Consider the following 16160-nt stretch of genomic DNA (forward strand, 5'->3'; position numbering starts at 1 on the left):
AGGGTCATAAACCCTGCCTAAATTAGGTGGCTTTCTTGATAAAAGCCAAAAGAGTAGACTGGATGTGAAGACAAAGACTGTGTCCTAATGAAACCCACAGACAAGGACAGAGAATTTGACCCAATAACTATGGTTCATGCAAGTCATGCTGTGGTGAAGATTTAAAATGCTGAGGGTACACTTCCCACTGTTTAAAACATAACAAAAATGATCAATGCCTAATGGGCAAACTGGTAAGGTGGAGGGTTGTACAGTGACTAATCCTGCAATTCTAAGCATCTTGAATCCCAATTACCAGTCCATCTTCACATCCTGTAAGCTTTCCATCCTGTCACTAAAATTGCCTTCTTCCCATCTCCACAGACATCATTATCCAGCTATGTTAATTCATTAAATGAATACAGTTGGCTGGAGTCCTGGTGTGGCACTGTAGATTAAATACGGGCCTGCTAACCACAAGATTGGTGATTCAAACCCACCAGCCATTCCTTGGAAACCCCCAGGCTGCTAAGTGCCATCAAGCCAGTTCCAACTCAAAGCAACCTTGTATAGGGGTTGAGGAGCAGCTGGTGGATTTGAACTGCCAACCTTGTGGTTTGCAGTCCAGTGCTGAAGCCCCTATGTTGTTGTTGTTATGTGCCTTGGAGTCAGTTCTGACTCATAGCAGTCCTGTACAGGGAGGGCTTCCAAGGCTGTACATCTTTACGGGAGCAGAAAGCCTCATCTTTCTCCCGCGAAACAGCTGGTAGTTTCAAACTGCTGACCCTGAGGTTAACAGCTCGATTCATAACCACTACGCTAACAGAGCTCCTTTGAAACCCCTATGCAGGATGGCTATGAGTCAGAACCAACTCAATAGCACTTAACAATAATATAGTATGTTAAGAAGGAAGGTCTAACAATCTAATTTAAAAATCAGCCTGTGAAAGCCCTATGGATCACAACAGTCAGATCCAATAGCAATCAGAGAGTTCATGGGGTTGCTGCTGTACCTGGGGGTCACCATGAGTTGAGTGCCACCTCAATGGCAGCTAACAACTAAGATATGTACCTACTTTACTAGATGCCAAAAGTCAGCTGTGAACAAGAAAGATGCCCTGGTGAAGCAAATAAATAAACCATCCTAAATGGAAACCAAAAAGGTGCTGGACACAAACACTTTGATAGCTTGGTTATACAGGTCAAAGTAACCCCAGGACAGAACACAGTCCTCTTGCCTGGGTTATCCAAACAGCTTAGCTCCTTGCCTCTCCTCTCCACCACATGCAATCTCCTCTATACAGCCAGTAACCCTAAAACATGTAAAAGAATTGTCACGTACGCCCATTGCAATTTGAATGAGAGTAATGTTCACTCATTGTGCATGAAGTCGCTGTGTAGGGCAACTTGAGGGCCCCCAACTGCATTAAAGAACTGTTCACAGGGAATGAACAGACCAAAATATATATGCCCTAAGGGCAGTGATGGTGTCCTGGTGTGGCTCTGTGGGTTGATGCACTGGACTGCAAGGCTGATTTGAATCGCAAGGTCGGTGGTTCAAGCTCACCAGCCACTCCTCGGAAACCCTATACAGGGTTCCTATGGGTCGGAAACGACTTGACAGCACTAACAACATGTTTGGGGTCCTGGAGTGGCACTGTAGAATGAGTACTTGAAAGCCCTATACAGGAGGCAGAGACAATGTGGAGAGAAGGGGGACTCTAGACCCAGAGAGGGAGAGGTGGTGTGTGCTGAGGAGGAGAGGGGTGTAGGCTTGCTGGGTATACCCTTTGGTTAGTTGATGATGCATGGAGGGGATTGTAACCATGACACTGAAACGATGTAGGATGAATGTAAAGCTAATGTTCGCCATGTAAACTATCACATAATTCACAATAAAACATTTTTTTAAGTGCATGAATTGTTGAGAACAGATTTGCTCTGTAAACCTTCGACCAATTCACACACACACACACAATGCCTGTGAAAGAAGGATATGTATAATATGCTACTGTTTATACTGTTTTGAATTCCATTTGTTCATATGGCCACACAAAAGATATCAAAGTGTTAATGGTGGTTAACAATTGTTAACTGAACACTGGCCTAGTGTTAGAGAGAGGGACTACAACTATCTGATTTATACATTTCTGCATTGTCTGAACTGGTAAACATATATTATGTAAGTTGAATAAGTGAGTGAATGAATGAATATGTCTGCCTTCCTTTCAATAAAGGTCACATATTTGAAAAAAACAAAAAAACCCTATACAGGGTCGCTAGGAGTCCGCACTTAACATGAGTGGGAACCGACTTGAGGGCACTTAACGAGACGTTCTAGGGAGGAGAAACAAAACACACATTATTTTTAAACATAGTAATTTCGAAAATAAGGGCATTGTAGAAAAAGGATGGAATACTAAGGTGCTGGTGGGATTTTCAGGCAGCAATATTTGTAAATCCCTCGCGTTAGCGGCCTTGCCTCATGCTGTCCCCCACTTTCCTCTATTTCAGCCCCTTCATGGCGATCGTCTTCTTCCTTAGCCCTTTGCAGATACCGTTTTTCTCTGCCTGAGCCACTTCCCTCCTCTCTTCATCGATGCATTCCTCATCTCTCAGGTCAAATAGCACTGTTTGGGAAAAAACTCCACATGCGTCCATATTTGTATTCTAAACCTTCACAGCACCGTTCTCCTCACCTTAAAACACAGGTCATATTTTGATTTTATATCGCGTCTCTGTTTCTTTATTGTTTGTAGCTTCACACAAACTCCCTAACCTGGCCGGGAAGCTCGCGCCAAACACCAAGTTTATTGCGTCAAGGTATCCCGTACTTTGCGGCGCACTCACAGGAACCGGAAGTATGCGTTTTTTCCGGTTTATGAGAGTAGGGTCTGCGCGGCACAAGGGAAACCGGAAGTGTAGAGTTCCCGCTGCCCTACCGTAAACTCAGAGGAGGAAACGCACGCGAAGGCTGCCGGGAAGCGTGGCTTGTTTTAGTTTTTTTTTTTTTTTTAAAGTGAGCCTACCTCGTCACTTGCTGTTAGTGCGCTTGCGCTGCCTCTGTAAGCCAAGGTCGGGAACATGGCCGCACGGTCCTTGTGGGCGGTCCAGCGGCCAGTGCAGCGCCTCCTGGGCTCCAGTGCCGCGACCACTGGCAGGTAAACGAGGCAGGCGGGGGTGAGGAACGTGAGGTCAATGCTTAATGGGCAAACTGGAGAGGTGGAGGGAGAGGGTATACTTCAGCGCGGGCTGGAGATCCGGTGAAGCATGCGACCGGGCGCTCACAGGCCCATTTTACAGAGAGGGAAACTGAGGCGGACAGACACACCTCTTTCCCAGGCCGAGAAAGGCTAGAGGAGATCTGAGGACATGTCCACGGAAGTGGAAAGTATTATCATCCATGAACATCAATTGAATTTGAATTGTCTTTCCCTCCCCATCTAGAATGACCGCCGATCCTTTTTTTTTTTTTTTTTGCCCCGACTCCCAGTACGACGACCTTAGATCAGTCGCTTCCTTCACCTGGGCACCATTTTAATCTGTCAGTAAAACGGAGGGCGTTGCTCTTGGTTTTCCCAACGGGCCTTTCCACCTGCCGGTGGGCGTCTACCAAATACCAGTTGCTTCTTTATCACCATCACTGCATCTTTTATTAATTGCTCACCGCAGTGATGGCAGAACTGAGGATTGTTTTTTTTAGTATTATCCCCCATTTAATAATTGAGGAAACAGATTTAGAAAAGGTGAGTAGCTTTTACAAACGGAAATTCTCCAGAAGTAGTGGGACCAAGATTGGAAAGCAGTGAGGGTTCCTGAACGGAAGGTTTTAATTACTAGATGCCAAGATGATCCACAAGGTTGGCGGTTCAAGCTCACCAGCCGCTCCTCGTAAGCCTTATATGGGTCGGAACCGACTCGATGTCATTTAGCAACAACAATAAGATGACCCAAAGTAGCATAGAGATTATGAGTCCAGCTGCTAATCTCACGGTAAATAGTTTGAAACTGCCAGCTGTTCCGCGGGAAGAAAGATGAGGCTTTCTGCTCCCATAAAGATTTACAGCCTCGGAACCCCTATACAGGGTCACTATGAGTCGGAACCAATTCCATGGCACATAACCACTACTACTACTATTAAGATGACCCAAGGAGTTCTAGTATGGCGCTGCAGGATAATACATCGAACCACAAGATCAGCGGTTCAAACTAACCAGCCATACCTCAGAAACCCTTTACAGGGTCACTGTGAGTCGGAACCACTTCAATGGCACTTAACAACAACAAGGTGACCCAAGCCAAAATCATTGGACAATATCATTAATATCACATGCAAGTAAGATTTTGCTAAAGATAATTCAAAAGCAGCTTCAACAGTACATAGACCGGGAGCTACCAGAGGTTCCAGCCGAATTCAGACCAGGAACAAGGGATTTCATTGCTGATATTAGGTGGATCTTGACTTAAAAAACAGAGAATGCCTGAAAGATGTTTACCTGTGCTGTAGTGACTATGCAAAGGCTTTCAACTGTGTGGATCATGACAAGCTATGAACAACACTACAGAGAATGAGTATTTCAGAATACTAATGTGTTCATGAGGAACCTGTACGTGGACCAAGAGGCAGTCAGTCGTTAGAACAAAACAAGGAGACTCTTTTTAAAATCAGGAAAGGTGTGCACCAGGGTTGTATTCTTTCACCATATTTATTCAATCTGTATTCTAAGCAAATAATCTGAGAAGCTGGATTATATGGAAAAGAATGTGGCATTAACAGACTGCAATATGCAGGTGATACAACCTTACTTGCTGAAAGCAAAGAGGACTTAAAATACTTACTGATAAATATCGGTATGAGTTGCACTTCAATGTAAAGAAAACAAAAATCCTAACAACTGAACCAATAAATGGCATCCTGATAAACAGAGAAGAGATTGAAGTTGTCAAAGAGTTCATATTTCTTGAATATACCAACAATACTCATGAAAGCAGCAGTCAAGAAATCAAATGACATATGTACAGTGTTAGGTAAATCTGCACAATGCCTATTTAAAGTGTTGAACAGAGGTGTCAGTTTGAGGCTTAAAGTGCACCTGACCCAAGCCATGGTATTTTCAATAGCCTCATATGCATATGAAAATGGACAACAAATTAGGAAGACCATAGAAGAAATAGTGCATTTGAGTTTTGGTGTTGGAGAATAATATTAAAGGTACCAAGGACAACGGAGTCTTGCTGTGGCGCTATAGGATAAAATATTGGACCACAAGGTCAATTTGAACCACAAGGTTGGTGGTTCAAACGCACCAGCTGCTCCTCAGAAACACTATACAGGGTTGCTATGAGCCAGAACTGACTTGATGGCACTTAACAACAACAACACGGACAAACAAATCAGCGTTGGAAGAAATACAACCAGAATGCTGCCTAGCAGCCAAGATGGCCAGACTTTGTCTCTTATTGTTTCAGACATGTCAGGAGGGACCATCACTAGAAAAGGACATAATGATTTATAGTGAAGTTTTTGTGAAGTGCTGTCGAGTCGATTCTGACCCATAGCAATCCAAGGAGCGCCTTGTGAACTTGAACCGCCGACCTTGGAATTCAAATGGCTTTGCAGTCTGGCACATTAACCCACAGTGCCACACCAGGATTCCACAGTTAAGGATCAGCAAAAAAAAAAAAAAAGGGAGACCCCCCCCCCCCCAAAGAGATGGATTGGCAGAGTGGCAGCAGCAATGAGCTCCAACGTAATTTCATTATGTTATATATATGGTTTGAAACTACCAGCTGCTCCGCGGGAGAAAGATGAGGCTTTCTACTCCTGTAAAGATTTACACCCTCGGAAACCCTATACAGGGTCGCTATGGGTCGGAACCGACTCGATGGCACATAACAACAACAACAACAACATACATATGGTTGCTATGGGTCTGAATTGACTTGATGGCACCTAACAACAATTAATCTCAGAGACTATTCTAGAGGTTTCAACCCCGTTCCAGCTCCAAAAGCAGTTAGAGATTACTTTAATGCAAAGATCTATTTTACTTACCTATTTACAGTCCACAGTACATATATGTAGTCCATGTGTTTTTTATTAAGTTTGTCATTGACTTGATTTTACATGTAGCTAAGTCGCTAATGCAGGATCTCTTTCTTGGCACAGATTTTCTTTCCTAAAAGCCTTAAAAAGTTGTCATCAAGAAGGCTTCGTGTTCTAGGCCTAACTCCAGTTTAATAGTGTCCCTTCCCTAGGCTTTGTTTTCCCCATATGTAAAATGAGTTGAATCAGAACTGTATGGCTTTATGTTTTTAATTCCTGTCCTGGGTGTTAGAATTTAAGGTCCTCTGCTGCCTTTTGTGTACCCCATCTGTGCTATTTCTGTTGCTTAGTGCACTAGGCTGCTAGGTAGGTGATCTCATTTAGACTCTCTGAGCTTCAGTTTCACCTGCGCAAGTCATTTAGACTCTCTGAGCTTCAGTTTCACCTCTATAAAACGGGAATGATAGTAGTACCAATGATTTTGTTATGCGATGAAAAGAGATAAATCAGATAAAACCCCAAGAAAATATATGGCGCTTAGTAAGCATTTCCTACGGGTTCATATTGTTGTTATGTGTTAGATTGAAAACAGTTTCTCTAGAGACTCAATCTGGACATTAATCTGTAAGCCTTGGACCTTTGGGTGATAATGATGGCATTTTCTCATTTTGTACCCCCTACTCTAGGGCATGGCTAAATCCTTTCAGCACTGCTACCCAGAGGACTGCTGGTGAGGATTGCAGCTCTGAAGACCCTTCTGATGAACTTGTGCCCTCTCTGGCTGAACGAGCCTTAAGGGTAAAAGCTGTTAAACTGGAGAAGGAAGTCCAAGATTTAACAGTGAGTAGATTTTGTAGGATAAGCACTGAAATGCTAACCACCAAGTTCAAATCCACAAGCCACTCCTTGGTCGCTGTGAATCTGAATGGCTCACTTATCCACACTCTGTTCTTCACATCCTATATGTAATTTAAATATCAAAGTAAAGTTTTTGAAATTAAGTTTTGTTTAATTATCTCTACCTTTCCTTCTTCACCTTGCCTCACCTGCACTCTCTTGATTGGTTGTTGTTGTTGTTAAGTGTCATCAAGTCGGTTCTGACTCATAGTGACCCTGTATAGGATTTCCAAGGAGCAGCTGTTGAGCTTGAGCCACCAACCTCGCAGTTCAAACCGAAGTTGCAGTCCAGCACATTAACCCATAGCACCACACTGAACAAAATAATCTGTAGTAGTTCAAAAGCATCATTAACTAAAGATAATCATCTCTCTTTTCAGTTCCCTGTTGTGTCATAGCACTCAGGTATCTGCTGACTTGGCAGTTTCAAGGGATGTAATAGACAGTAAACATTTGTTGAATGTATGAGGTAATTGACCAGTTTACTACTCTAATGGTCAGAGCCCATATAGCATACTCTCAAACCTTATCCCGAGTTGACAGGTAAACTTGGAGGGAAATAAATAGAATAATTCCAAACCAAGACCACTGTGGAGTATAGAGTTTAACCTTGTCCAAAGAATTGCTCTTTCTCTCAGTTCCTGAGGTATAATCCATAAAACCTTGGAATTTCCCTAATGGTTTTAGTCCCTTAATAGGGACTCCAGAGCTGACAGGTTATGCTAGAGAAATGACTCTGAAGTGGCAGCCACGCCAGAGCCACTTACTTCTCATGGTTGTCAGATCAGAGAACTAGCCTCATGATGACATGGCTAGAGAACCTACCTTGTGATCGTGATCTAGACCAACTTTAGTGGAGGGGGACTCGGATTTGCATTTCCTAATGAGACACTCCCCTTCCCCCTAGTAAAAACTTTAGACATGTAATCTCCATCAGCTTCTTGGTTGGTAAAAAACGTCAGTGAACATGGTAGGTTAAGACATCCTTGTTTTGGGACATGGAAGCTCTGTGTGGGAAACGTTCCCAGACTTTGCCTGGTATGTCTTTCTCTTTATGCTGAACCTGCTTTATGTTTTTATAAGTATAACACTTCCCATGAGTTCTGTGATTTCTTCTCATAAGTTAATCAAAACTTAAGGAATAGTGCAAGCCAGCAGGTTGGAAGGGGAAGGGAACCCCTGAGCTATGGCTGGTATCCTGAGGGACTAAAGGAAACCTCTGAACTTGTAGCTAGAAAATCAAAAACAAGCAGGGACCCAGGGAATTCAAAACTTGCAGCTGGTATCTTGAAAGTCTTAGGCTATCTTGGCATGCTTCAGGACAGTGTCCTTTTATTCTGTGAGACCTGACCTAGCTCCAACTGGCAAAGGTCCAGTTAAGAAGTGTTACATGTGTAAATAAGGAAGACCATAGAAGAACTGATGCATTTGAGTTATAGTGTTGGAGGAGAATATTGAAAGTGCCACGGGCTGCCAAAGGAACCAACAGATCTGTGTTGGAAGAGGTGAAGCCAAAGTGCTCCTTGGAGACCAGGATGGCCAAATTTCACCTTTCATACTTCGGACATATTGTCAGGAGGGACCAGTTGCTGGAGAAGGATATCATGTTTGGTAAGGTGGAAGAGTTAGAGAAGGGGAGGAAGACCCCCAATGAGATGGTTTGGCCAAGTAGCAGCATCAATGGATTCAAGCATGGCAACAATAGTGAGGTTGGCCCAGGATCAGGCAGTGTTTCTTTTGGCTGTGCATAAAGTCGCTATGAGTTGGTACCAACTCCATGGCACCTAACAACAACATGTGCAGCTTGTGTCAATAGAACAGAAAAGTGGAAAGTGGGCGTTTGTTATTTCCTGATAACCACCCATAATGGTAGGAGTGACCAGGGATTGTTATGCGTGAAAGAGAAAGACTAAAGGTAAAGGTATTTTGTTTCATTTTGCTTTGTTTTGTTTTAAGGTGCTTTCAAATAGCTGATACATGTTCAGTACTTTCTCTCAGTTGTCCTGGAATTCAGCTCAGTGACAGAAAGTTAGAGGATGGTGGTATTGGCTGAATGTGAAAAAGAAAGCTGTTTCTTAAGATAATGAGCTCCCTGTTGCTGAGTGCTTACAAACTAGCAGGGTAAATGGCTGCCTCTCAGCCGTTAACAAACAGGTTCTTGCTCTGACTGGAGATTTGAAGTAGCTGACCTAATTAAGATTCCTACAACTTCTGGCTTTTTTTTTTTTTTTTAGCAAAACTTACCCCAAAAATGAAATTTGTAAACACTCTTGCCACCAGTTAACATTTGTGATCATTTTGACTCTGTTTTTGATGTTCAGGTGAGATACCAGAGAGCTGTGGCTGATTCTGAAAATATAAGGAGACAAACTCAGAGATGTGTCGAAGATGCCAAGATATTTGGTAAGTGAAAGTTTGATTCATGAAAATAAAAATACCATTCGATTTAAAGGCCCCTTACTAGCAGTTCTGCAGATTGAACATATTCAGACCACGTCTGGGTCTTTAACTCATCCTTACCCTACTCTCCCATTACCCCACATCTTCCTGTGCTGCTGTTCAGGAATGATGCCAAGTGAACCCCTTACTGAAATGTCACTGCCCTTACTTGACTTTACCAGGAACCCTGGTGGTGTAGTGGGTTAAAAATCCACTAAGCACTCCTTGTGAGAAAAAGGAAGCTTTCTGCTCCTATAAAGGTACGCAGCCTCTGAAACCCTACAGAGGGTTGCAGTGAGTCAGCATCGACTTGATGGCAGTGGGATTCGGTTTTTTACTTTACTAAGGGTTTTTTTGCTGTTTTTTTCCTAAGTATTTACAGCTATTACAGACAACATTCTGTTGCTTATAAAATAATTGTTTGACCTGTTAATGAATAGATTAATCACTGATGACTTTGAGTAAAGTTTTCATTCACTTCAAAGTCTTTCAACTGATTTTTTCCTAAACACACCACATCTCATTTTTAAAGATGTTCATGAAATGTTAGTTGAATAACAAGGATTCAGGGATAAAAGGCAAATCTGTGGTTACCTGTTTCCCTCATAATGTACTAGGGGCATGGTACTGTTTATCACTACACATAGAATCAAAGAGCTTGGAGGGGCACCTTTGGATTTTATGTAGTGTGATTCCCACCTTTTACAGAGTGCTAACCCATGTAGACCGGCATCTGCTAACTCCTATTCTGTCATTAACCTGTATGACGCTACTTCCTTCTTGTTAAGTGCCATCGAGTCAGTTCTGATTCCTAGCAACCCTGTATGAGGTCTCCAAGGAGCAACTGGTGGGTTTGAACTGCCAACCTAACAGTTAGCAATCAAGTGCTAACTTAATCATACAGTGCCACACCAGGACTTCCTGGTGTCAGGATTTTATCTGCTATTTGTGCATGAGATTCGTTTCACTCTGTTCCTATGCCGTGTCATAGCTGTCTGCTCTTCACTTGCTTCATTTCAGTGATTCAAGTGTCAGCTCAATGTTGCTAGTTGCTAATCTGTTGGCCCTGACTCATGGTGACCCCATGAACAGCAGAATGCAATGCTCTCTGGTCATGTGCCATCCCCGTGATCTGTTGTGGGTCATACTATTGTGATCCATAGGGTTTCCATTGACTGAAGAGATCACCGGGTCATTCTTCCTAATCTGATTTAGTCTGGAAACTGCAGAAACTTCCTCAGTGTCATAACTATGTGTAACTAAGCACTAACAGACAAATTGTGGCTGCACATAGATGCACTGGCTGGGAATCCAGGCCATGTCTCTCACATGGAAGACATGAGTAACATCACTAAGTAACACCATTGCTCCATGGTGTTGGACCTTACACATCTGTAATAATAACTTTCCTTATCATTTCTACAAACAAACTGGGAGTTCTGGGATTTCTCAGAAGCAGAGTTTCTTTATCCTGTAATCAGTCCTGGGACTCTAAAAAGATAATTTGTGGCCCATTTCCAGCAAGTATGTGTAACTTCATAGCAGGCAGTTAGAGACGCACTTCACCTGTGGATCTGTTAGATCTTAGAGGGCATATGCACAAGAACACCCACACTTGCAGATAATACCCACTTGACCTGGCTTCAGTGACTGGATGATCAGAGCTCAACTAGAAGAAGGAAGAGGAAAGAAAGAGTAATCTGATACAATTTGATGAACTTGACCTACACCTATGGATGCAGTAGCTCAAAAGAGGGAACAAATCTTTACAGCAAGGATCATTCCCACACCCTCGATACACAGGGCAGACAGGGATAGGCAATTTGGACATTGGCTACCCAAAAGGGGGGCGGGAAAGGGGGCGCTACAAAGGCAAAAGTGACTGGCTTACAAGCTTTCAAGAGAGAGGCCAGATTCAGAGGTTGCAAAGGAAGGTAGAATCTCCACTGAGTAGTATCCAATCTATCTGGGTGGGACTGATGAATTGAGATGTGGATAGCACTCATGTGGCACAATAGTGAATAATTACTAACAGGACTGACTGTTGAAAATGTAAAGGTAGACGTTTTTTAGCCAAAGGAGGGGAGTGGTTGACTTTGCAGTCCAGGAGCGGAGGGCCCTGGGACCATCAAGGGAGAAGAATGGAATGTGGGACCCTACCTAGAGAAGCAGTGATGCCAGAGATAGAGGCAAAGACGATGACGTGGAGAGATGGAGCAGCTGGAGACTTTAGACACAGAGAGGGAGAGGGACTGTGTGCTAAGGACCAGGGACCGGCTTGCGGGTATAACATTTGGTTGGTTGATGATGCATGGAGGGGATTGTAACCATGACAGTGTAATAATATACGATAGTATGAATGTAAAGCTAATGTTCTCCCGTGTAAACTATCACATAATTCACAATAAAACATTAAATAAATAAATAAACCAGTCTTAATATTATCACTAATCCCCTCCCCACAAAAGAGTCTAAATAAGGCTATTATTTTTTTCCTAATCAGAGGCCCGGTGTGGTGCTGCAGATTAATGTGTTGGACTGCAAAGTCAGTTTGAACTGCAGGGTGGTGGTTCAAGCTCACCAGCTGCTCCTTGTAAATCCTATACAGGATTGCTATGGGTCGAAACTGACTCAATGACAGTTAACAACAATAATTTATTTTTAATATTTTATTGTGACTTGAGTGAAGGTTTACAGAGCAAATCATCAGTTTCACATTCATCAAATCTTATACTTGCTTCACTACAGTGATGACAATCCTTCCATGTGCCATCAGTTTACTGTATTGCCTTTATTTCCTTTAAATCCTGCATTCCTCTTGCCTGTCTCCTGCTGCCTTCATCTTTCCTCTGCCAGCCTCCCTCTTGTATATTGCCTGGCCTGTCACCCATGTTAACTAACATGTCTACCCTCTAGCCGGTGAATAATTTTCCCTATCCATCTACTCTCTGGTAACCATCATAGAATGTTTTAAAAATGGGTACTCTTACTGTTTTTAATTCTTGGGTTCTAACCATCTTCCCCATTTCCTCATGCCCTAGTAGGGTCCATCGTCATATACATGTGTGCCTTCTAAAGGAAACACGGGCATTACAGTTGGGTTGGGGTGTTAATCAATGGTGATTCCTGAAACCTGTAAGGTGGTAACCTTCCTCAGCCTACACTCCCACAGGCCAAGGCACAGGTAATTTCCTCACAAATTGTACAGTTGCCTGTTTTCTTTGTATATTTTTCCAGGAATCCAGAGCTTCTGTAAGGACTTGGTGGAGGTGGCCGATATTCTGGAGAAGACTACAGAATGCATATCTGGAGAAGCAGAACCTGGAGACCAAAAGCTCACTCTGGAGAAGGTCTTCCGGGGGTTGTCCCTTTTAGAAGCAAAGCTAAAAAGTGTATTTGCAAAGCATGGTCTGGAGAAGATGACACCCATTGGGGACAATTATGACCCTCATGAGCATGAACTTATCTGTCATGTGCCAGCTGGTGTTGGGGTACAGCCTGGCACTGTGGCATTAGTAAGGCAAGATGGCTACAAACTTCAGGGTCGCATTATTAGACTTGCCCGTGTGGAAGTGGCAGTTGAGTCCCAGAGAAGACTATGAATTAACCATCAAGAACTGACTGTTTTCCCAGAGTGCAGTCACTTGTATTTCCGTTATTTATTAAACTAGGTTTGTATTGTACATGAGGTACTTCATGTGATCTGTTTGGGATCTAATCATACTGGCTTTATTTCTAAGCTGTTCTGTTGAGTTAATGTGACCTGATTGGTCTTATCAGAAGTCTTTCCATTGGGCATTTGAAAAAGTGGCAAGTATTCCTGTGGCCTTTATCAAAATAATGTTTAAGAATACTATTTTTAAATTGTTTAATTGGTACTCAGATGACTTTCACTCCAAAATCTTTTAAAAATGTGGAAATAAGTTTATGTTATTTTGACTAACTATCCTTTCTAATGGTCCCTATAATAGGAATTATTTAGGATCTTGTCAATTTATTATTATTATTATTACTATTTTTTTTAGAAAAAGGGATGATAGGGTTTATCATGTGTTTAGTATTTGGGTATTTAGATGATAAAGCTTTATAATCACATAAATTTAAATCATTTTTGTTGATTTTTATAATACATAGAGATTTTTAGGACTTCCCCTTTTTATTTTCTTACTTTCCTTTTAGCTTTCATTGGTCCTTGTCCCTATCAGTAGGCTTCATATTCACACTCATCCCATTCCCACTTCCCGTTCTCAAAGTCTGAAGGCCCAGGCAAGGCTTGGAAAGAGAAGACCCTCCGAATCTTTCTGCTTCTGAAGTATGAAAGCCTGGTCTTTATAGGACTAGCCCCAAAGGAAAAGAATCTGTAAATGAATGAGCTAAATTTCACTGAGGACTTGAATAACAAACAACTAGATAGTAACTTCAGTTATTTAAAGATTCAACAGTTCTTAAATGAACATGTAAATATGTTCCAGCAGGCAATTAAATGTTAAGTGCTGTTGAGTCATTGCAGACTTATAGCACCCCTGTATAGGGTTTCCAGGAAGCAGCTGGTGGGTTTGAACTACCAACCTTGTGGTTAGCTTATCCTACAGTATCACACCAGGACCCCTAATTAGATATTCAATGTCCCAATTACACGGGTTTAGATAAAAGTTGTCATAAGGTGCTGTCAAGCTGATTTCGAGTCATGGATCCTATGAGGCTGACTACACCTGTCCCATAGGGTTTACTTGACTAATCTTTACTGAGGTACGTCACCAAGTCTTCCAGCAAGCTACTGATTAGGTTCAAACTAAGCTTTTCAGTTAGCAGAGTTCTGTTAGTGACGCCAGGACTCTAGTTATCCATAAAGTAAAATCATTTCCACTTCTGGAACCCAGTGGTTCCATTCAGTAGGATAGTAGAAGTTGTCCTCTTATATAGATCATTCTAGACATTACACAGACAAACAAGGAGCCCTTGTGGCACAGAGGTTAAGTGCTTAGCTGCTAACTGATGGTTTCTCCCACTCCACGGGAGAAAAAAAACCTGTTTGTGTGAAGGTGACAGCCTAGGAAACCTTTCTCTGGGGCAGTACTACTTTGTCACATAGGTCGCAATGAATTGGAGTCTACTCGATGACATACATGTCTCTGATCAATTTAAAGTGCAAACAAAAGATGTCATTGTTAAGTGCCGTTGAGTTGGTTCTGACCCATAGCAACCCTTTATAAGGTTTCTGAGGAGTGACTGGTGAGCTTGTACCACCAATGCTGCAGTTCAAACTGACTTTGCAGTCCAGCACATTAACCCACAGGGTCACACCAGGACCAACAGATATGTTGTTGTGAAGTGCCATCAAGTTTGTTCCGACCCATAGCAACCCTATATAGAGTTTCCATGGAGCAGCTGGTGACTTTGAACCGCCAACCTTGTAGTTCAAACGGCTTTGCAGTCTGGCGCATTAACCCACAGCGCCACACCAGGACTGCAGGACCACCCGATAGGTGGTAATGTTTTAAAACCTGAATCCCTTGACAGTCCACTGAGCGCATAATGAAATCTAATAAGCAAACAGATTTCACAGTAGAAGTCCATCTCTCTTTTTACTTTTGATCCAATAAGATTGGCAGACAGTGACAAAGAATTGAGCCACTCATCCATGCTTGTTCTTGGATTACTAGCTGTCATTACCAGTGAACTGGATTTTTTTTTAAACTAGATATGGAATGTTCTGATTACCTCAAGAGTTTTCTAAAAAATTTTTTTTCACCTCTTTTACAAGTAGATTGAAAATAATTTAAGGTGTTTATATTATTTAGGAGTTTTGCAGGCTTCTAGAAAATGAAACTGTAGGAATATGAATCTCAAGAAGGTTTTAGAGTCTAGGCTTGGTAGGTACAGACTTAAACCCAAATTTCAACGTATACTTCACAATTTCTGTGACTCTGGACTCTGGTCATTTCACCTTTCTGAGCCTGTTTGTTGTTGTTGTTATGTGCCGTGGAGTCGGTTCCGACTCATAGCGACCCTGTCCAGGGTTTCCAAGGCTGTAAATCTTTACGGGAGCAGAAAGCCTCATCTTTCTCCCGCGGAACAGCTGGTAGTTTCGAACTGCTGACCTTGTGGTTCGCAGCCCGATTCGTAACCACTACGCTACCAGAGCTCTGAGCCTGTTTACTTACCTATAAAATGGTTATAATAATTTTCTCATAATATTACTATGATGATAAAATGAAATATGTAAATTGCCTACTAGTATGCCTTCAGTAAATATTGATTTTAATTTTACACATTGTTTTTATAGTTGCTCAAAGTCTAAGGTGCGCTGATAGTGATGTGGGGTACACATTTGGCTGCTAACCGCAAAGTCAGCGGTTTGAACCCACTAGCAACTCCTCAGGAAAAAAGATGAGACTATCTGCTCCAGCAAAGATCTACAGTCTTCAAGCTTACATAGGTCACTATGAGCCAGAATCCACTGGTTGAAAAAGTCTAAAGATGGGAAAGACTGGATAAATAGAGAGTCATTATTTTAAAAAAAAACAAAACCTTACAAGCTAATCAGTCACAGTAATGATTTTCCTTCCAGTTTTAAGTATGTTTGTGTTTGTCTGTTTTTAAACCATGACACAGAAATGCACATTATGGGAACAGGAAAATTTTTTTAATGCTCTTATTTATTTTCATCTTAACGGTAAAGTGAAGAGGCTTATTGGCATGCAGATGATAATGTAAGGACACTTGAGCTCACCTGAAGAGGGGATCTGAGGGTTTTAGTACTTGGAGGCTGTACATCTCTTTCGTTTATGCGTTGCCA

The 16160-nt window shown here is 42.2% G+C and overlaps 1 protein-coding gene across 1 annotated transcript; it reads left to right on the forward strand.

Annotated features, from left to right (window-relative positions):
* Positions 1–3054: 3054 nt before the first annotated feature.
* Positions 3055–12963, forward strand: GRPEL2 (GrpE-like 2, mitochondrial (E. coli)). Its single transcript, XM_006863857.1, has 4 exons — positions 3055–3140; positions 6712–6865; positions 9244–9325; positions 12599–12963. The coding sequence occupies exons 1-4, from the start codon at positions 3064–3066 to the stop codon at positions 12961–12963; spliced, it is 678 nt and encodes a 225-aa protein (XP_006863919.1). The 5' UTR covers positions 3055–3063.
* Positions 12964–16160: the final 3197 nt, after the last annotated feature.

The sequence above is a fragment of the Chrysochloris asiatica genome, unplaced genomic scaffold (genome assembly GCF_000296735.1).
Source record: "Chrysochloris asiatica unplaced genomic scaffold, ChrAsi1.0 scaffold00057, whole genome shotgun sequence".
Classification (NCBI taxonomy): Eukaryota; Metazoa; Chordata; class Mammalia; order Afrosoricida; family Chrysochloridae; genus Chrysochloris; species Chrysochloris asiatica.

Excerpts from the sequence above, each read along its gene's own strand:
- GRPEL2 (XM_006863857.1), top strand. The coding sequence starts at position 3,064 with ATGGCCGCACGGTCCTTGTGGGCGGTCCAGCGGCCAGTGCAGCGCCTC. Across the intron at positions 3,141-6,711 it reads AGTGCCGCGACCACTGGCAG|GGCATGGCTAAATCCTTTCA; the intron begins GTAAACGAGGCA and ends CCCCTACTCTAG. Across the intron at positions 6,866-9,243 it reads AGGAAGTCCAAGATTTAACA|GTGAGATACCAGAGAGCTGT; the intron begins GTGAGTAGATTT and ends TTTGATGTTCAG.